Raw genomic sequence first — 22072 nt, 5'->3', positions numbered from 1 at the left:
AAACAAGAAGTTCCGCCTATAGTTTATTTAATCCTACCCATCGACTCCTCCCCACTCCAACACCAGGAGCTTGGATAGTAATTCAATTAGTTTAGGGTTGTGAAGAGAGTCCTCGATAAATTTTAAAGTTCTAAAATGAATAATAAACTTAAGGGTGTCTCCAGGAATTGATCTTTGGGAAGCTCCCAATGGGGGAATCTGGGCTGACGTCAAAGAAACTAGGGTACCTAGTGTGAGCAACGCAGCTGAGTGTTAGTCTCCAAAGTACACTCCAAGCAGGAGTCTTTACACAAGGTCACTTTCTTTAGTTTACTCTGCCCTTGGAAGGCTGCTCTCTATCCCTTCTTTCCCAGCACAAATGTCAATCCAGTAGGTGTATCCTAACCAGGACTGTAAAAGGTCTGTGGTTCTGTAAAGGAAAGGGTGCGCCAACTCGGTTTACCTCAAGTTAGCAGTGGGGCATTCAAATGAAAACGATGAAAACCCCAACTTAGTGCAGTGGGAAACTCACTGGTCCTCAGCAGGTTGAGGGTATTTAAGCGTCCTGTGGCTGCTTCGAACGAAGTTAGAAAAGTTGTTGCAGGATTCCTGCACTCCATCCCTCACTTGATTTTCTCGTTCCAAACAAGTGGGACTGAGGGTGGGGTGGGGACAAGCTTAAGCGAAGATGGGTGCTGTGGCTGGACATCCCGAGCGCAGTACCCCCCAGGCCTTTCCCCTGGTCCCGTCCGGGCTTCTGCAGGGGGGCAGGTGAGCTCACAGCTGATAGTCCCGGATTAGACTCGGGTACCGAGGTGAGGCGCGTGCGCCCGCGGGGATCCCGCAGAGCTGGGCGGGCCGGGGTGGGGCGCGCGAGGGGGGAGGGGGGGAGGCGGAGCCGGCGCTCCGGCCCCGCCTCTCTCCTCGGGGATGCCGGGATGTTTACACCGCTGACAGCGGCTGCAGGGGCAGGACGAGGGAGATGGGCCGCTGCTAGTCTCGTCCTCGGGACGCTTCTCTCGGTGCGCCGGACGGGTGCCCCAACCTGCAGCGTCTGGAGGGGGCCGGCGGGGAGTGAGGAGGCCGATCGGCTCCGGACCTCGAAGCCACAGCCCCCGGCCCCAGCGGGCCTTTCTCGGGCCGCACCCCGCAGAGCCGCCGCCAGCCACCGGTGTCGAGTCCCACACAGGTGGGAAGAGGGAAAACTCTCAACTTCCTGGTAAGAGAGCGGCGAGGGAGCGAGGAGGGTCCGGGCCGGGGGAGGGGAAGGGGTAAAGCCGGGGGGTGGGGCGCAGCCTCCTCACGCCGGGGCGGGGCGCGACCCCCCCCCACTCCAGGGGCTGCCCCTTTTTTTTGTGAGGGCCACGGGAGGGGAGTTGCGGGCCCCGGTAACGGTCACAGACCTCGGCGGCTACCGCCGTAACCAAGAAACTTCGCGGCTGCCGCAGCTCTAGAGGAGGAGGAAGCGGCGGCAGAGACGGCCGCAACAGGTCGATTGGTTTCCAGACCAAAGGAACTTGAGCGAGGTCCCGCCTCCCGCCACTCAGCCGGCCTCCTCTCATTGGCCACATCGCTTATATTTCCTTCGCCGATTGGTTAGGATCAGCTGTCAGAGTTTAGCCGCAGCCAAAAGTGAAGTTTGTTGTGGGGGGGGGCGTAGTGCGGGGGAGGAGAGTGTAAGAGAGAGAACTCGGGCTGCTGGCTCTGGGCGAGGACAGAGAGGGGTCGCGTGGGATGAAGTAGGGGTGGGTTCTGGACTCCAAAGTGTAAGTTAGGTGTGGAAGGGGGGCAAAGGAGGGGGAGGTAGAAGGGCAAAGACGGAGCTGAGGCCCCAGCCTGAGGGATAGAGGAGGGCCGGGAGCAGAACCATAACCGGACACACTCGGGATCTAGGGCCGGCTCAGAAATAGGGTGTACGTAGCCTAGAGGAGGCGGCCCCCAGATGGGACCCCCCTCCCACCCACCGCCAGCACCTTCTTCCTTCGTACAGTACTTTTAGAGTTCCAGATGTAGAAGCTGTTGTTTTCCTGGCTATAAATATAGCAAGGCTATATTAATATATAGGAGTGTATATATGATATTCCTATGTATGAAGAATATGTATTCCTATATAGGAAAATGTATTCCTATATATGAAGAATATCACCCTCCTGTATGAATACATAGGAATATGTATTCCTGTATTATTCCTCACACACACACACATACATACATAGGCATACTACAGAGACCATGTATTCCTAATATATAGGCTATATTCCTATAGCCTATGGCAGGGTAGAAAGATAAAATGCATTTTAATTTTTCCAACGCCATGTTTCCAGCTGTTTTCCCAAGCCTTATTGATTTTAGGAGATAGTGGTGATTGAAGATTAGGAAGGTACTAGAGAAATGAAAGGGTGGGTGGTTATTCTAGTTCTGAGAGGACTTCGATGAAGGGTTCAAATGCCCATTCATATGAAGAGGATTATATAGAGTGGTTTCCAAATCTTAGTGTACTTTTAAGCTTTAATGACCCAATGATTCAGGGTTAATGGCCACAAAGTCTTTATTGTAGTTTTAGGTTTTATTAATTTAAGCTTTATTAGCTTAAAATTCACTGAGTCTTTTGGGGCACCCTGTATAAGTTATTAAAACCTAAAACTACACTAAGACTTTTGGGCCACCCTGTATACACAACAAGCCCGCAAAAACCTTTCTTTCTATAGGAGGCAGCATATTGTAGTAGGTGTAGAAGGCAAGGTATGTTGCTTGGATGACTATAGGGTAATAATGTAAAGTACCGAGTATAAATCATATGTGTTTTTAAAAGCCTGTAAATTGATCAATGAATATGCCACTTTATTTTGTGCAAGGCAGCATTTTCCATGTTTTGTGTGATACAAAGACTGATCCCTGAGTTCAAGCATCTGAACCAATTTAGTTGAAGAGCACAATGTCCTCCCAGCACATAGTAGGCACTTTAGTAGATACTTTATAAATGTATATTGAATTGACCAGACAACATGCAAAATGTTAAATAATGTGAGATTAACGTTCTAATAGTTTAGTTCAAGCTAATAAATGACACAAGGTATAAATATTTGTTCAGTTGAACTGATAAATAATTTCCATAATCTTCTTGACTTGAGTAAGGAAATGGGAAAGGCACAGTGTATGTTGGGAAAGGACTATCTTTGAGTTGGGAGGGGAGGTGTTACTAAAAAATATAGGAAAAATTGACCATGTAAAACGGAAGTTAATTTGTGTCTAAGGGTTTGAAGAACCCCCACTTCTGTCTCCAGTAAGCCCCCCACAGAATACATGGTTTCTCTTTCAGTTTTCTGAATAGGGCATCCTCTATTTAATATAAATCTCACTGTATATTGGGGTACTTGCGGGAAATATGATTCAGCAACTTGTAGAAGGAGAAGAAAGGAGGGAGAGACATCTAAAGAGTTCAAGAAATTCCGTTCTGAAAATGTTTCCTTGCTTTGGGGGAAGAAGAAATCCGTAGAACTACATCTCCCACAGATCCCTGGGGCTGTTTGGGTACTGGCTCCACCTATGTTTAGCATTGACGGGTTTTCCAGTCAGGGAGAATTTCAGAAATCAAAACTAAGATGTAACAATTAATGTAAAAGGCCTGAAACTTTCTGATTTAGGGGGGAAAATGGGATAAATGGCATGCCCTAAAGGGTTCCTCAGGATGACCTGATGTATAGTTGAAAGACCACATAGAGCCCTGAAAACAAATTGAAAAGATAGGATATGACTGCCTAGGCAGTCATTTTGTATGTGCTTTGTATCATGGTTCATTTATTTCTTATGTTTGGTTAAAAAAAAATTGAGGTTTTTTTTTCTGGTCAGAAAAGTAGCCTACTGTATATTTGTGTGTGATTAAAGTTATTTTTAAAAATTATATAAGCAGAATGTCAGAGTATATATCCCAATTATATGTTTACTTTAAGAAACTCACTTTAAATGTGACTTTAAAAAATTAGTGTTTTGTTTTAAAGCAAGTTATGAGTTCATGTGAAGTAGTTTAAAATGCTCATGAATAATCATCAAATTTCATTTTTATTTGCATTTTAAAAACAAAATATAAACTACCATTTTGATTTATTCATTCCGTCAATTTCTGAACCTCTTCCCTCCCTTCCCATTTTTCTCCTTTACAGATTTTCCAGAATAGTTAATTGTAAGTATCTTTTTTTCCCGTCTTAATAAAATAACTTTTGCTACAAGAGTGAACAAAGCATCTCTGGTACCCATGGTAGCAGGTGGCTGTGGGGGAGGAGATAGTGCATTTGACTAGTTTATGAATTTGCTTGCCTTTAGTGCCTTATATACAGTATTACATTTTAAAATATATGTTGTAATTATAGTTTAATATTTGAACCAAACTGTAGTTACCATTTAACTGTGTGGTTTCCCTCCCCACCTTGGTGCAGTTAGCAACACTGCATCCATCCAAAGACCAATCCTTATATGGATGATGAAATTAAGGGTCAGAAAAATTGGTTTGCTCAGGGTCATTATAGGTAGGTAGTCATACAGCCAGAATTTGTATTCAGGTTCTTGGATGCTTGATGTGGGCACTCTTTCTCCATACTGTGCTACATCTGGTCAGTAATAGCAAAATATTACCACTAAGGGAACTTTTTCTTGTGTTTTACCATTATATATTTTCTGAGAAGGAGATGGATAATTGAGTCATGTGATCAGAGATCAAGATGTTAGTGGGTTAGGAATGTTTTACTATGTTTCTACAACAAAATAAAGTTTGTTTTGGTATTCATTAGTTTAATGTTTTGAACTGCCACTTTTTACTAGTATGAATCCTTCCAAATATTTTTGTTTCTGTTTTAAACAAATACTGTTATTTTCCTGGAAAATAATTTCTTTCTTCTTATTATAAATATATGCTAGAAGAGATAAAAGTGATTATTATATTTATTGAAATATAGTATGACTCTGAATAGAAGCTATTATATTAACATGTTATTTCTTTAAATGGGGGGAAAACATAGAAAAATAGTGATAGGTGCAGGACCTGTGATTTTATTGATATTCCAGATGAAGAAACTTCTACCAGTACAGAGCAACATATCTTCTGCAACTTCAGTGACTTGCCTAGGATCAGAAAGCTGGTATGCGTCCAAGGCAGCATCCAGTTCTCTATCCACTATGCCATAATGTCTCTAACTAAAAAAAATAATTACACAGTATTAAAATATGTAAAGTGAAAATGTTTGTAATTCTTTCCATTAAAAAATATTTTCATTATCACTGCCTGCTTCATATTCATACCTTTGTCTTTTTGTTGTTGTTCAGTTTTTCAGTCTTGTCCAACTCTTTATGACCCCATGGATCATAGTATGCCAAGCCCTTTTGTCTTCCACTAGCTCTCCAAGTCTGTCCAAGTTCATGTTTGTTGTTCCCATGACACTCTATCAATCTCATCCTCTTTTCCTTTTGCCTTAAGTTTTTCCCAACATCAGGGTCTTTTCCAGTGAGTACCATCTTATTATTATATGGCCAAAGTATTTAAGCTTCAGCTTCAGTATTTGACTTTCCAGTAGCCTGAATAGCCTAAACTAATTTCTTTAAGTATCGACTGATTTGATTTCCTTGCTGTCCAGGGGACCTGCAAAAATCTTTTCCATCACCTTGATTCCAAAGTATCCATTCTGTGGTGCTTAGCTTTCCTTATAGTCCAACTCTTAGACTGCTACTGGAAAAAAAAAAAAAAACACCAAAAAACATAGTTTTAACTATATGAACCTTTGTCAGCAAGGTGATGTCTCTGCTTTCTAGTATGCTGTCCAGATTTGCCATGGTTTTCCTTCTAAGGAGCAAGCATCTAATAATTTCGTGGCTGTAATCACCATCTGCAGTGATCTTTGAGCCTAAGAATATAAAATCTGACTTCTGTTTCCATTTCTTCTTCCCCTGTTTGCCAGGAAGTGATGGAACCAGTTGTCAAGATCTTAGTTGTTTTTTTTTTTCTTCTAGTGTACTTTTAAAAAGAAGTTTTCAGTGTAATATAAATGTGTGATTCTAGCCCTTTCAGTTTTTGTATAAATCAGATTTAGGTTTAAAAAAAAAAGCCTAAATTCTGATCAATTATAGTAGCCAGTTTGGAAGCAACCTTGTTAAAATAGTTCCAGAATTCCTTTCAGGCTGCTATTTCAAAAACGTAGAGTGTAACTACAGCTGCCCAAAGCTGCACAAACATCTTGTCAGCCCTCCCACTTTTATCCAAATCCAAATATTTATCCATTGGAAAATCTATTCTACAAAACAGATTTGTGTTTAAATTTGGTACATCAGATATTCTTAATACTTCCTTAGTATGTTACTAAAATGACGTTGCATAGTATTATAACATGTTTTATAAATGAGATGTATGAGTTCAGCCTGAAATAGTTTCTGTTTGATTCCTTTTGGTTTGACAGAGTAGATCCTTTTGAACAGATACCAACTACTGTACTCTGCCAGTAAAATTTCCCTGAAACAGTTAAGCAAAATTACCCAGGATAATTGTGAGAGAGCTTGCCACTTTCCACTTTTGTAGTTTACTGATTGTTTTTAGAAAGGAAGAATTGTGTCATAACTTCAGTTATTTGATACCAGCATTGACTTCTATTTGACCTGAGTTTTTAAAAGGCTTTTAGTACATGTTATAGATTATTCTTCTGGCTCTGCTTTATTCACTTTGCCTTATATCATATTAGTCTTCCTCTGTTTTCTTGAATTCTTAATACTCTTTTTTTCTTATGGCACAATAATATTCCATTATATTCATATTCCACAATTTGTTCCATTCCTCAGTCTTTGGGTATGTATTTGTTTTGTGATAGTGTTTTGGTATTATAAATAATGTTATCAATCTTTTTTTGGCTTTCATTAAACGTTTTTGGCGGGTGAACCCAGTTAAGCAGAATCTCTTGGTCTAAGGGTATGATTTGTTATCTTTCCTCACATATTAAAATGTAAAAATCAGTATTTCTACAAACATGTTATATTTGTATAATATTTTGTGTTACATTCTTAAATATTTGCTGCATTGTTTTAAGAATTAGATTTTTTTGAGGATACATTAAATTTCTATATTTTTTACTCATCTCATTTTTTCTTTATGATGTTTGAGTGAAATGAATTGGATTATTGTGTATACTTTATCTGTTTTATCCTCTTGCAGATTAAAGTTGTACATTATAATTAAAAATTTTGTATAGTACAGCTCGACTCATAGTATCACAACTGTGGGGCTACTAAAACTCTGAAAACTGCTTAATCCTCTTGAGGTGATTGTCATCCTCAAGGTGTGTGTAAGTCTTTCATCTCCAATTATTTCTGATTCAAAGAGGGAATGTAGAGATTGAATTTCATGAATGTTAGTTGGGGAGAGTACAAAGGGCCAAGAAGTATCCCTTTTTTTTAAGCAGTTTGATTTTTTTTCTTCTTTGTGGTGAATCAAAACTCCCTGCCACAAACAGTTTATGTAGTCAGATTAGGCAATTTTTGCCTTAACAACAATCTGAAATGTTAAGTCCTGCAGTTTGTAAGTGAATAAAACAATTTAGGTAAATCTTAATTTCCTGTCATCTAATAGAAATTGCCTTTTCATAATTCTGTTAGTTTTCATGTAACTTTTAATAAAAATCAGTTGTTGGAGTTTACTTCCAAATATTCCCTAGTAATAAAACAGTAACAGATCTAAATGTCTTCCTCTTTCATGTTTGACTTTACATAGGGTCTGTAGTCTTTCTTGGGGCAGCTAGGTGTAGAAGTAGGTAGAGTGCTGCACCTGGAGTCAGGAAGGTGAGTTCAGATCTGGCCCAGACACTTAGTAGCTGTGTGACTCTGGACAAGACACTTAATTAACCCTCTTTGCCTCAGTGCCCTCATCTGTAAAATGAGCTGGAGAAGGAAATGGCAAACCATTCTAGTATCTTTGCCAAGAACACCCTAAATGGTGAAAAGTCAAAGACAACTGAAAAAATAGTCTTTTTTTTTTTTTTTTTGGTGAGACAGTTAAGTGACTTGCCAATGGTAGCACAGCTAATAAGTGTCAAATGTCTGAGATCACATTTGAACTCAGATCCTCCTGACTCCAGGGCTGATGCTCTATCCAGTGAGCCACCTAGCTGCCCTGTCTTTTTTTTTTTTTTTTAAATCAGGACTTTATAGAGCTCTGTTCCTAAAAGTAGAAGTAAACATTGGCAAGTGAGCTGAGTTCAGAAGAAGGAATTAGATTAGTTTCTGATGCAACATTGTGCATGACATTTTTAACCACTTTCCTTCTACTTTCCTGATTTTGGTAATTTATGAATGTAGTTACTCAAGGTCATTGGTTTGTTATCTAGTTTCTGTTGTTTACAAGCTATTTAAACATTGGTTAAAGTTGGTTATAGAAAATCAGGATGAATATCATCCTGGAAGTCTAAAGCTTAGAGACAAATTTATGAAGTTAAGTTCATCATTCCTGGTGTCCTACCTATTTGTTCTCTGTTTTTTTAAATAATTGTAGTATCTAATTTGTCTTTAGTCATCTAGCAATATTTTGATTATTTAATTTACAAATCATCTGGGAAAGAACCTTTAAAAAAAGCAGTTTAAAAACCATCTCCCCAGTTATGAGGACTCCTTCCCCTCCCCCCACCCCCAGTCTCAACCATTTAAAGTTACATTGAGGTAGTGATGAATTCATTATCCAGCACTGTGGTAGTGGCCTTACTAAACTGTGTTTATTCACTGGACGAACATCTCTTTCTCCACAGTTTCTATTATTTGAGCACAGTTGAAGATAAATGGTACCTATCTTTAATAAAATTTTAAAATTCCTAGGATCATAGATTTAGAACTGGAAGGGATTTTCAAGGCTAACTACCTTATTTTACAGTTGAGGAAACTGAGACACAGAGCAGTTAAGTGACTTGCCTAGGGGTCACATAGCTAAGTGAGTATCTGAGGAAGGATTCAAATCAGGTCTTCCAGACTCCGGATCCAGTGCCCTAGCTACATATGGCCTTCAGCTTCCCTGGCCTTCTCTTTTTCCCCTCCTTCATTGACAATTGTATACTTTGACCCCCTTCCCTTTTTCATGTACCCATTTGCCTCACCAATAAACACATGCTATCAAAATAAGAAGGAAGCTGGTATCAATACTCATTTCAATGGTTACGCTCTAGTGTCAATAAGTTTCAGTCTGTATTCTACTTTAGTTATTTGCATTTTAAGCTTTCTATCTCCACTGTAATGGAAAGTTTTGTTTAGTGTTAAAGGATTATTGATTTTTCAGTACCAACTTGTAAGTCTCTCTTTTGAGGGGTAGGAAAGGGGGGGAGTACAGTAATAATTTCCTTAATTTTTTTTATTAATAAATTTATTTATTTTTAGTTTTCAACATTTACTTCCACAAGATTTTGAGTTCCAAATTTTCACCCCATCTCACCCCTCCCCCCACCCCAAGATGACATGCATTCTGAATATCCCTTCCCCTAGTCTGCTTTCCCTGCTATCCTTCCCCCCCCTTCCCCTTCTGTTTTCCTGTAGGGCAGGATAGATCTCTGTACCCCATTTCCTATATTTCTTATTTCCCAGTTGCATGTGAAAATATTTTTTTTAAACATGTGTTTTTAAAACTTTGGATTCCAGATTTTCTCCCTTCCTCCCTCCCAACCCACCCTCATTGAAAAGGCAAGCAACTCAATATAGGCTATACATGTGCAGTTATGCAAAACACTTCCATGGTAGACATGCTGTGAAAAACTAACTCTATTTCCCTTAATCCTATCCTGCCCCCCCCATTTATTCTATTCTTTTGACCCTGTCCCTCCTCAGAAGTATTTGCTTCTGATTACCCCCTTTCCCAATCTGCCCTCCTCTATGTCATCCCCCTACTCTCTTGTCCCCTTCCCCTCCTATTTTCCTGTAGGGTAAGACAGATTTCCATACCCAATTGAGTGTGTATGTTATTCCCTCCTTAAGTCAAATCCTATGAGAATAAGATTCACTCATTCCTTCTCACCTTCCCCCGTTTCCCCTCTACTGTAAGAGCCTTTTCTTTTCGGTTTTTTGTTTTTGTGAGATAATTTACCCCATTCTACCTTTCCCTCTCTCCTTCTCCTAGTGTAATCCTCTCTCACCCCTTAATTTTATTCTCTAGATATGACCCCTTCATCTTCAACTCACCCTGTGCCCTCTATCTATCTATCTATATACATACATATAATTTTTTCCCTCCAACTACACTAATACTGACAAAGGTCTTATGAGTTACAAATATCATCTTTCCATGCAGGAATATAAACAGTTCAACCTTAATAAGTCTCTTATGATTTCTGTTTCCTGTTTACCTCTTCATGTTCCACTTGAGTCTTATACTGGAAAGTCAAATTTTCTATTCAGCTCTGGTCTTTTCATCACAAATGCTTGAAAGTCCTCTATTTCACTGAATGGCCATTTTTTTCCCTTGAAGAATTGTACTCAGTTTTACTGGGTAGGTGATTCTTGGTTGTAATCCTATCTCCTTTGCCCTCTGGAATATTATATTCTATGCCCTGCGGTCCCTTAATGTAGAAGCTGCTAAATCTTGTGTTATCTTGATTGTGTTTCCACAATACTTGAATTGTTTCTTACTGGCTGCTTGTAATATTTTCTCCTTGACCTGGGAACTCTGGAATTTGGCTGCAATATTCCTAGGAGTTTTCCTTTGGGGATCTCTTTCAGGAGATCAGTGGATTCTTTCAATTTCTATTTTGCCCTGTGGTTCTAAAAGATCAGGGCAGTTTTCCTTGATCTTCTTGAAAGATGATGTCTAGGCTCTTTTTTTGATCATGGCTTTCAGATAGTCCAATAATTTTTAAATTCTCTCTCCTGGATCTATTTTCCAGGTCAGTTTTTTTTTCGGTGAGATATTTCACATTGTTTTCTAATTTTTCATTCTTTTGGATTTGTTTTACAGTGTCTTGATTTCTCATAAAGTCACTAACTTCAATTGCTCTATTCTAATTTTTAAGGAAGTATTTTCTTCAGTCATCTTTTGGACTTCCTTTTCCATTTGTCCAATTTTGCTCTTTAGGGCATTCTTCTCTTCATTGGTTTTTTGGACTTCTTTTGCCATTTGGGTTAGGCTATTTTTTAAGGTGTTTATTTTCTCCACTATTTTTTTTGGTCTCCTTTAGCAAGCTGTTAACTTGCTTTTCATGATTTTCTGGCATCACTCTCATTTCTCTTCCCAGTTTTTCCTCTCCTTCTCTTACTTCCTTCTCAAAATCCCTTTTGAGCTCTTCCAAGGTCTGGGACTGATTCATATTTTTCTTGGAGGTTTTGGATGTAGGAGCTTTGACTTTGTTGTCTTCTTCTGGTTGTATGTTTTGATCTTCTTTGTCACCAAAGTATGATAATATAGTCTGACTCTTTTTGCGCTGCTTGCTCATGATCCCAACCAATTACTTGAGTTTTAAACTCTTTGTTAAGGTAAGAGTCTGTTTCCAGTGTGGAGAATGTACTGTCCCAAGCTTTGGGGGTTTGTACAGCTGTTTTCAGAGATACTTCTAGGGGCCTGAAATTTTTCAGTTCTTCCAAGGTGCTATGATAAGGTGCAAGGTGTTTCCTCTCTACTGCCACAACAAGCTCCACCACGCCAGTGCTCCTCCTCGCCCCAGGACTGTCCCTCAGAACTGTGACCCAGATCCAAGCACTGGCAAAGCAAGAGATTCCTGCCTCAGCACTGACAAAGAGATCCTTGCTATTCCCCTGTGATCAGCCACTCAATTCCCCCTCAGTCTGTGGGCTGGAAGCTCAGGAGGCAGCCACTGCCCTCGGGGTGGCTGAGACCTAGCTTCTTCTCTAACCGCAGTTACAGACTTTTCCCACTGACCTTCTAAGTTGTCTTTGGCGTTCGTGGGTTGAGAAATCTAGAAACCGCCGCAGCTGCCTGTGATTCAGTCCTCTGAGGCCTGCTCCAGGGTTGCTGCGGCCTGCGTGCCCACGCCGAACTGCGCTCTTCTCCCAGCCCCGTGGGATATACTTTTCTGATCAGCCATCCAGGTTGTCTTGGGCGGGAAATTTGTTTTACTCTGTTTTTTAGTGGGTTCTGCTGCTTTAGAATTTGTTTAGAGCCATTTTTTATAGGTATTTGAAGGGATTTGAGGGAGAGCTTAAGGAAGTCACTGCTTTCCCTCTGCCATCTTGGCTCCACCCCCCCCCCCATAATTTCCTTAATCTTAAGGCCAGAGTTGAGCTGGTGGCTAGAGACGAGGGAGTCAAAATGGACATTTGTAGGTCTGTAGAATCTCTCTTCTATGAAGGCTTTCTGGTTTCCCTGGGAATTAGTGGTGGATGAGGGATGGAGAAATAGTGGCTGGACTACTAGTCTCTGGAGATGATGGGGAATCTTTCTTCTGTTAACAGCTGCCTATTCCATAATTTATATCACTCACCTTGTCTCAGGTAGGTTAGCATAGGCTAATTCTTGGAGCACCTTCTCTGCTCCTTCTTTCTCTTCTCTGAACAGAAGATGGGGGAGGGTTGGGGGGTGGACCTCCCAACTTTAACCCTTTCTCCCTCTCTGCTCCAGGACTCAGACATACAATTTTATGTTTTCTGATGCATTTGAAATTATTTAGCTAGTACTTAATTCTCTGTCTCTCTCTGTCTCTCAACATTCCTAACATTTCTAGTACAATATTGAATAACATTGTTGATAATGCACATCCTTGTTCCACACCCAATCTGACTGGAAATGCTTCTAGCTTATCCCCATTACATATGATGCTTGCTGATGGTTTTAGATAGATGCTACCTATCATTTTAAGGAAGACTCCATTTGTTCCTATGCTCTCTAGTGTTTTGAATAGGAATGGGTGTTGTATTTTGTCAAATGCTTTTTCTGCATCTACTGAGATAATCATATGATTTCTGTTAGTTTTGTTGTTGATATGGCCAGTTATGCTGATAGTTTTCCTAACATGGAACCAGCCTTGCATCCCTAATATAAATTCTACCTGGTCATAGTATATTCAATTCCGAAGTTCTTAAGAGAGACCTTGAGAGTGTTGCTGTTATCGCTTCTTCTGACCACCATGTAAATGCTTGCCCTGTGTGAGTTCTCCATAAAATAGTCTTTTTGGCAAGCATATGTTGCCAGCCCATTGGAGCTGTACTCTCTGAAGCAGAGCTTGAATGCCTGGCAGTTTAGTTCGAGAAAGGACCTCAGTGTCTGGTATCTTATCCTGCCAGAATCTTCTTAAAACAATTCAAATGGAAGTGATTCAGTTTCCTGACATGGTGCTGGTATACTGTCCAGGTTTCACAAGCATACGACAGTGAGGTCAGCACAGCTGCTCTGTAGACCTTCAGTTTGGTAACAGTCTAATACCTCTACTCTCCTATACTTTCCTTTGAAACCTCCCAAACACTGAGGTAGCTCTGGCAATGCATGCAACAACCTCATTATCAATGTGTACATCTCTGGAAAGTACACTACCAAGTGAACTTATCCACAGCATTCCGAATTTCTCCATTTGCTGTAACTGATGGTTCCATGTATGTATGGTGTGGTAGTGACTGATGGAGCATCTGTGTTTTCTTGATGTTAATTGTTAGGCCAAAATTAGCTTGTAGTCTTTTCAAGTTGAAGAATTTACCATCAGTGTGTTAGCTGAGATGCTGTGTGTTCATCCTCATTGAAAGCATTTGACAGCATGGCTGAAAACATCATGCTGAAAAGCATGGGAGCAAGCACACAGCCTTGTTTCACTCCGTTGGTGACTGGGAAAGCACGAGAGCATTGTCCATTATCCAGAACCCAGGCAAGCATGCCATCATGAAATTGATATACAGTGCTGATGAATTTCTCTGGGCAACCAAATTTGACCTAATTTTCCATAAGCCCTCATGATTGACAGTATCAAAGGCCTTGGTCAGATCTACAAATGTTGTATATAGACATCTGTTCTGCTCCTGCCTTTCTTCTGGAGTTGTCGGACAGCAAACACCATATTGACCATTCCTTAGTCCTTTCTGAATCCACACTGGCTCTCAGGTAGATGACTATCTTCCAGGTGAAGGAGGATTCTGGCAAGAATCTTGCCAGCAGTGACTAAGAGAGAGACCTCCCTTGTGATTGTCATAGGACAATCTATTTCCTTTACCTTTTTAGAGATGGATAATGGAGGCATCCTTGAACTCCTGGGGGATAATCTCCTCTTGCCATATAATCTAGAAAATTTCAGTCAGCTTTTGTATTAGCAATGGACCCCCTACCTTGTAGATCTCAACTGGAATAGAATCAACAGCAGGTGCTTTGCCATTCAAAAGGAGCCTAATGGCATTTATGACCTCTTCTTTGGTTGGAACTTCAACTAGGGAGGGATTGACTTCAACCTAGGTAAAAGGTCAGTGGCCTCAGCATTGATTGATGATGGTCTGTTGAGAACACTATGGAAGTGTTCAGCCCATCTCTCTGGGATCATATCCTTATCACTAATCAATGTGGCTCCATCAGCACTGAGTAGTTGAGATGCCCCATAGGTCTTTGGCCCATAAATAGCCTTCAGGGTATCATAAAAGTGCTTTGGATTGTTACTATCAGCATAAAATGAATTTCATCTGCTTTCTTAATGAACCAAGAATCCTGCATCTCTCTAAGGTTTGTTTGTATTTTACTTTTGATGGAATTAAATGCGGCCTTCTTAGAGATGGATGAACTTCCTACTGGTAAACCCCGTGGAGTTCTCATTTTTTCTTTTAGCACCTTTTGAAATTCCCCATCATTTTCATCAAACCACTCTTGGTGTTTGTGAGTTAGAGCATTTTTACATATGGCTATACATAGTTTTGATTACCTTATCTGAGACTTGTTCATATTTTTTGATCATTTGTCAATTGGGGAATGGCTCTAATTTTTATAAATTTGACTCAGTTCTCTATATGTTTGAGAAATAAAGCCTTTATCAGAGAAACTTGCTTCAAAAATTTTTTCACAGTTACTATAGCTAACTGTATTTCCCTCCATCCTATTCCTCCCTCTGTTTATTCTATTCTCTCTCTTTCACCCTGTTCCTCCTCAAAAGTGTTTTGCTTCTGACTACCCCCTCCCCCAATCTACCCTCCCTTTCATCACACTCTCCCCACTTCTTTTATCCCCTTCCCCTCCTACTTTCTTGTAAGGTAAGATAGATTTCTATACCAATTGAGTGTGTATGTTATTCCCTATATGAGGAGGAATTTAAATTGATTATTTCAGGTGGTGATCTCATAGTCAGCTCTTTTTGCTCTGACCTACACTTTCATTAAAATATTAAGCAGTTTGAGGAATGATTTGTTTTGTGGAGAGATACATTTTAGAACATGTGCTATTTTTAGCTTACTTTTTTTCTTTGTGTTAAATTAATTCCCCTCCATTCTTGTGTTTGTACAGATCCTTTATATACTCATATCAAGTCTAAATAATTTAGTTGCCAAATACTTGTTGAGTGTCTGCTACACATAAGGCACTGAAGGAGAACACTTAGATAAGTCTTGACTTTAGTGACATTTATAGTCTAGTAGGGGAAAATGATAAATTCAGAAATAAATATAGAATAATATGTGGTCTATACAGAAAAGAGTTATGACCAAAGTGTGCTTTGTGAAATTTTAGAAGAAAAGCTAGTTACTGACAGGCACTGAGGATACAAAGAAAGGCACAAACAAGGAACTTAGATTCTAATGGGGGAGACAATAACATAATTAGGTACATATGTGCAACATATATAGAAAATAATCTCGGAGGGAAAGACACCTGCAGCTGGAGAATTGGAAAAGTATTTTTGTGGAAGGAAGCCAAGCAAACCAAGAGGTGGAAATTGGAGGAAAAGACATTGCAGACCCTAAGGACAGCCAGTACAGAGGTCTATGTGAGAACAGCAAGTAGACCCATGTAGCTAGATTGTAGTGTTGAGGGAAGTAAAGTAGAAGCCTGGAAAGGTAGGACCAGGGTAGGTTGTGAAGAGATTTCAGGGCCTGACACAGGACTTTATATTTGGTCCTGGAAGTAAGAGAGAGCCACTAAAGTTGGTAAGTTTGGAAAGGCACTTCAGTATCAGATGGTGAAAGGCCTTGGATACCAATCTGAGTAAGAACTTTTAATATTATTATTAGTGTTTACATAGTGCTTTTAGGTTCTCAAAGCACTTTATAAATATTGTCCTATTTGATTTTCACAACAACCCTGACTATTAATATCCACATTTTACAAATGAGGAAACTGAAGCAAAGAGAAGTTAAGTGACTTGACCAGGGTCACACAGATAGTAAATGCTTGAAGTAGAATTCAGACACATCTTACTGACTCCAGACCAGTGTGCTATCCACTCTGCAACCTAGCTGCTATATAAATTATTGATAGGCAGTGGGGAGCAACTGAAGGGTTTTAAACAGAGGACCAATATGACCTAATCAGAACATAAAGAATATTTTTCTGGCAGTGTTATAAAGGGTGGTTTGGAAGGGGGAGAGACTAGAGGTTGGAGAACTTGTTAGTTGGCAATAGCAGCTGCCTAAATGGGTGATAATGAAGAATTTTACCAGAGTGTTGGTAGTGGGAATAGAGGAGGGTGTGAGAGATGTTGCAAAGATGGAATTCATAGGGTGTAGTAATTGATTAGATATGAGAGTTGAGAGCATGAAGAGTCAGGTGCCACCAAGATTTTGAATACTGAAAACTCTTTATATGGTATTATAGAGTTTAGAGGAGGAACCAAATTCAAAAATAAGATTTTATCAGACTAGAGTGACCATCGAAGGCCTAAAGGAGAGATGGGATACAGGCAAGACTTTGATAGATGTTTATGCTTTCTTTCAGTGGGGAAATGATTTTCAAGTCAGAGACTGTAGGTTGGACAAAAGGACATCAGTGGGAAAATATAAGGGGTGTTTGAGGAATGTGAGTAAATAGTAGTCTGTAATGCATGGTTATCATAGGTCATTAGTGCCATATAAAGCTAGCAGTCTACCTTTGGAAAGCCAGTACTTTTAGTTCTTGGCCAAGGTTATACTTAAGATTCTGTAAGCTAGCCTTAGCCATATGTAAATTGAGAATTACTGGAAAAGCAGGCTAATTTTCAAAGAGGCAGAGGAATTAGAGATCAAATTGCCAGTATTTTCTGGATTATGGAGAAAACAAAGGAGCTCCAGGAAAACATCTACTTCTCCTTTCTTGACTATACTAAAACCTTGGACTGGGTAGGTCACAACCAAATGTGTCAGGTCTTCAAAGAGATGGGAATACCAGATCATCTTATATAACTGAGGAACCTGTGTGCAGGCCAAGAAGCAACAGTTAGAACTGAACATGGAACAACTGATTAGTTTAAGATTGGAAAAGGGGTACAACAAGGCTGTATATTGTCACCTTTTTTATTTATTTAGACAATTTGGGTTAAGTGACTTGCCCAGGATCACACAGCTAGTAAGTGTCAAGTGTTTGGTCTGAGGCCGGATTTGAACTCAGGTCCTCCTGACTTCAGGGCTGGTGCTCCATCCACTGTGCCACCTACCTGCCCCTCATCTTATTTGTTTAACTTATATGCAGAGTACATCATACAAAATGCCAGCCTGGATGAATCAAAAGCTGGAATTAAGGTTGCTGGGAGAAATATCAACAATCTCAGATATGCACATGAGAACACTCTGATGGCAGAAAGTAAAGGATTAAGAAGACTCTTGATGAAGGCAAAAGAGGAGAGTATAGAATCTGGCTTGAGGCTTATCATCGAAAAAACTAAGATCTTGGCAACTGGTCCCTGTCAGTTCCTGACAAGTAGAAGGAGAAGAGACAGAAGCAATGTCAGATTTTATATTCTTGGGCTCAGAGATCATTGCATATGGCAACTGCAGCTATGAAATTAAAAGATACTTGCTCCTTGGAAGAAAGCTATGACAAATCTGGACAATGTTTTAAAAAGCAGAGACATCACCTTGCTGAATAAGGTTCATATAGTAAAAACAATAGTTTTTCTAGTAGCAGTGTATGGCAGTGAGAGTTGGATTATAAGGAAAGATGAGCACCATGGAATAGACATTTTGAAATCATGGTGCAGGAAAAGACTTTTCAGAGTCCCCTAGACTGCAAGGATATCAAATCAGTCAATACTTAAAGAAATTAATTCAGACTTTTGGAAAGTCAAATATTGAAGCTGAAGCTTAAATATTTTGGCCACATAATAAGAAGATAGGACTCATTTGAAAAGACTCTGATGTTGGGAAAAAATGAAGATAAAGAAAAAGAGGATGGAAGAGGATAAGACTGATAGAGTGTCATGGAAACAACAAATATGAACTTGGACAAACTTGGAGAGCTAGTGGAGGATAGAAGGGCCTGGCATGCTATGGACTGTAGGTTCCCAAAGTAGGTGATGCTGCCCTCTGAGGGGTACTGGAACGATTCAGGGGGGTGGTAGTAATTTCAAGTGACTCAAATTTAAAAAAAATACTGTTAAAGGGTTAAAGAAAGTAGATTTTCAGGGGAGCACAGAGTGCTTTTTTTTTTTAAAAGGAGGCCACAGGCCAAATAAGTTTGGAAACCTCTGTGAGTATGGCCGCTGGGTTCATAAAGAGTTAGACACAACTAAGTGACTAAACAGCAAGAACAACAAAGAATTTGTAATATTTTCTGTAAAGAGTGGACTAGGAAACTCTTTTGAACAGAGAATTGACAAAAAAAACACAAACCAGCAACAGTGTTCGGGAAGATTAATCAGAATTGTGGAATTCTCTTAAGGAATAATGGCTGTTTTAGTGTTTGTCTGCTAAACAGTATGGTATCATCTGACCATATCTTAACTATGTTAATTAATTCTGTTTTCTAAGTAGAATGTAACGTCCTTGAGGATAGAGTTTGTTTCTTTTTTGTCTTTAATGTCAATGCCTCAGACACAGTAGGCATTTAGTAAATATTTATTGAATTGTTGAATTTTTTACTTTTATCATTAATTAAATGCATGAAAAGCAACCCCTCAAATGAGACCTTATTCATGATTGGATAATAGTTTTAAACTGTTCATTTCATTACCATTTAATAATTATTGATTTCCCACACTTAGGTAGATGCTGCCATATAGTATGCTAGATATTCTGGACAATTTTCACAGGTCAAGATACTCTCAATCTCTGTGTATGTGAGAGTGTGTGTGTGTGTGTGTGTGTATGTATTATTTCCATAAGCATCTTATTTGTGATTTCTTATATTCTTTGATTATTGCCTTTCTTTGAAAGAATAGACTTGGAAGTAATTTATAGTCTTGAACTTTCTCTTCAGGTGTTATTCAAATATATTATGTCAGTGTATTTGACTAAAATATGAATTTTATATTTTTTTTGTCTTGGTGTCAGAAGTGTTTTTCATTTTCAATAGCCAACCTTTTATATGTTTTCCTTATTTTCTACATCATTTTATGTCTTAAACTGGTTCTCTTTATAACTTAAAGTTTCTTAGATTAGATTTAGTTCATGATTAAAACAGAATTATTTGCTTGCCATTTGAAAAAAATACAGATCTCCCTTTTCATCACTAGAAATTAAATTATAAGTGAACATGTAAAATATAAACAAAACTTAAAGATAAATCCTTACTGACTCTGGGAACGTGCCTTTAGGAAAGCTGGCTTAGAAGTTGATAGAAAGATAAATTTGCATTGAAAACCATGTCCTAATTGTTAGGTTTGTTGAATGCAAACAACCTAGGTAATATTAACACAGAAGGCATTGTTGTCAAATATATTTCACTTCATCAAATATACCTTTCTGTTCCTCATCTGCAGCTTCCACCGCAGTTTGACTAATGTTATCGTTCAGCATAATTTTGCCTAGTGACTTTTTACTGATTTTTTTTTTCTACTTCCTCCCATGGTTAATGAAAACTGACATTTCTCTTCTTGCTTTTTGTAATCGCTTAATTTGATGGCTCCCAAGGATCATAAGAATGGAGCTGGCAGAGATCTCAGGGACCATTTGGTTCAATCTCATCCTTTTACATATGAGGAAATGAAGACCAGGGAATTTGTGCCTTGCCCAAGGGCACACAGGTAATAAGCCAGTGAAAGGATTTAATCCTAAGTCCTTTGATTCCAGTTATTATGCTTTCCACTATACCATATTCTCCATACATCCTTAGCCTTTTTCCCCCTCCTTTGGTGATTTTATTCACTCATGAAGTTTCAGGTTATCACCTTGATCACAATTCTGGAATCTACATCTCTAGTACTGAACTCTCCCTCCTGCTCCAAACTTGTATTTCAAATTGCCTGCTGGATATATGTATCTTTTTTTTCTCAAATGGTAGGTGAATAACTCTTCAAAATTGTTTTAGTATAAACTGATCTTTATTTAAGAATCCTTAAGTTGCAGGAAGAAATAGATGAAAACATTGGAGATGAGACAGAAAAAATAAGAATGTGTTTTAAATTAGGCTGTTGAAAATGAAAAATATTTCTAAATTTTCCACTAACAAAAGAGGAAAAAAAAACCCATAAAATTTGTCTTTTTGTTATCACTTGGAAAGTTTCAGGACTCTAAAGTGCTTTCAGGTCTGTTTCTTCAAGGAATAGAAAGTAATCAGAATACTTGGCTAAAATGTAACAGAATACTTGGCTAAAATGTAAAGTCATACTTTAAGTTAAAGTATGTCCAAAATTGAGATCATTGTTTTTCTTCTAAATTACGTCGTGACTTCCCAAATTCTGTCAGTGGTACTATAATTCTTTCTAGTCAGTGATGTGCTTTTAACATGGGAGTCATCCTGGATTTCTCTGCAGCAGTTGACACTGTTAACCTACCCTCTTCATCTGGATATACTCTTTTCCCTGGGTTTTGATGATACTGCTATCATGGTTTCTTTTCTACCTATCTGACCATCCTTCAGAGTCTTCTTTGTAGGATCATTATCCATGTCTTGCTCTGTATTATGGATACATTTCTTAAGGTGCATGGATTCAACTTTCATCTCAATGTAGCTGATTCCCAAATCTATATAGAGTTCGGGAGAACTCCAGTCCTACATTTCTAGTTGTTTGTTGGACATCAGTACTTGGATTATTTACAAATAATTTTAGATACAACATGTCCAAGATAGAACTCAGCATCTTTCCCCCTAAATCTTTCTTCTTTCCCCTCATCCCCGCTACATAGAGTGTCATTCTGATCCATGACCTAGTAGTCATCTTTGACTTCATTCCAGCTCATTTTTCTTATCTAATCACTTGTGAATTCCTTTTGATTCTGCTCCCTCAACATCTTTTGTATCCTTCCATTTCTGTTTACTCATAGCACAACCATTCAAGTTCAGGTTCTCTTCCTGGACTACTGAAATAGCCTTCTAAAGGAATCCAGCCTTTATCCCTTCTCCATTCTATCCTTTACTCAATTGCCAAATTGATATTCCTAAAAAGCAGATATGAACATGTTTTTACTCCTAAAAAATGTCAGTTGCTCATTCTTACTTCTAAGATACAATGTAAATGTTACTCTTCTGTATTTCAATACCTTCACAATCTGATCTGGCTCCAGCCTATATTTCAAGCTGTTTATATATTACTCTCCTTGTACTCTATGCTATAGTCAAATTGCCTTCCTGTTTTACTCAACATTTCATTTCTTATCTACTTGTCTTTGTAGCACTTATCTATGATGTCTTTAATGCGCGTTGTCCTCACTTCTATCTTTTAAAACCCTTACTTTTTTCAAGGCTTAGTTCAAGGCTGCTTTCTTCAAGAAACCTTTACTGATTCTCTCAGTTATTAGTTACCCTTCCTCTTCTCCAACCCTATCACTAAGTATGTATGTGTGTGTATGTTTATATGTGTATATATGTGTATTTATATATGTATGTATATATGTATATTTATAAACTCATTAAGAGTATCTTACTTTTGCATTTATATTTCCCTTACCTTGCTTACAGTAGGCCCTTAAATGCTTATTGATTGATTGAGCATTAACTTCTCCTTTCTCCTTCTTCAAATATAGTTTTTGCTACCTCTTCAATCTATGGAATTATCTCCTCTCTTTTTACACACACACACACACACACACACACACACACACACACACACACACACAC

At 38.9% G+C, this 22072-nt stretch overlaps 1 protein-coding gene across 1 annotated transcript in view; it reads left to right on the top strand.

The window, feature by feature from the left end:
- Window positions 1–917: 917 nt before the first annotated feature.
- The window catches only part of NEK7 (NIMA related kinase 7), a 195951-nt gene continuing 174796 nt past the window's right edge, over window positions 918–22072 (top strand). Inside the window, 2 exon segments of the mRNA XM_027843469.1 lie at window positions 918–1184; window positions 1187–1198. Of these exon segments, the coding sequence (XP_027699270.1) occupies window positions 918–1184; window positions 1187–1198 (279 nt within the window).

The sequence above is a fragment of the Vombatus ursinus genome, unplaced genomic scaffold (genome assembly GCF_900497805.2).
Source record: "Vombatus ursinus unplaced genomic scaffold, bare-nosed wombat genome assembly UNPS02014909.1, whole genome shotgun sequence".
NCBI lineage: Eukaryota > Metazoa > Chordata > Mammalia > Diprotodontia > Vombatidae > Vombatus > Vombatus ursinus.
The sequence above is the reverse complement of the archived record's forward strand: the minus strand, read 5'-3'. Positions and strand labels throughout refer to the sequence as shown.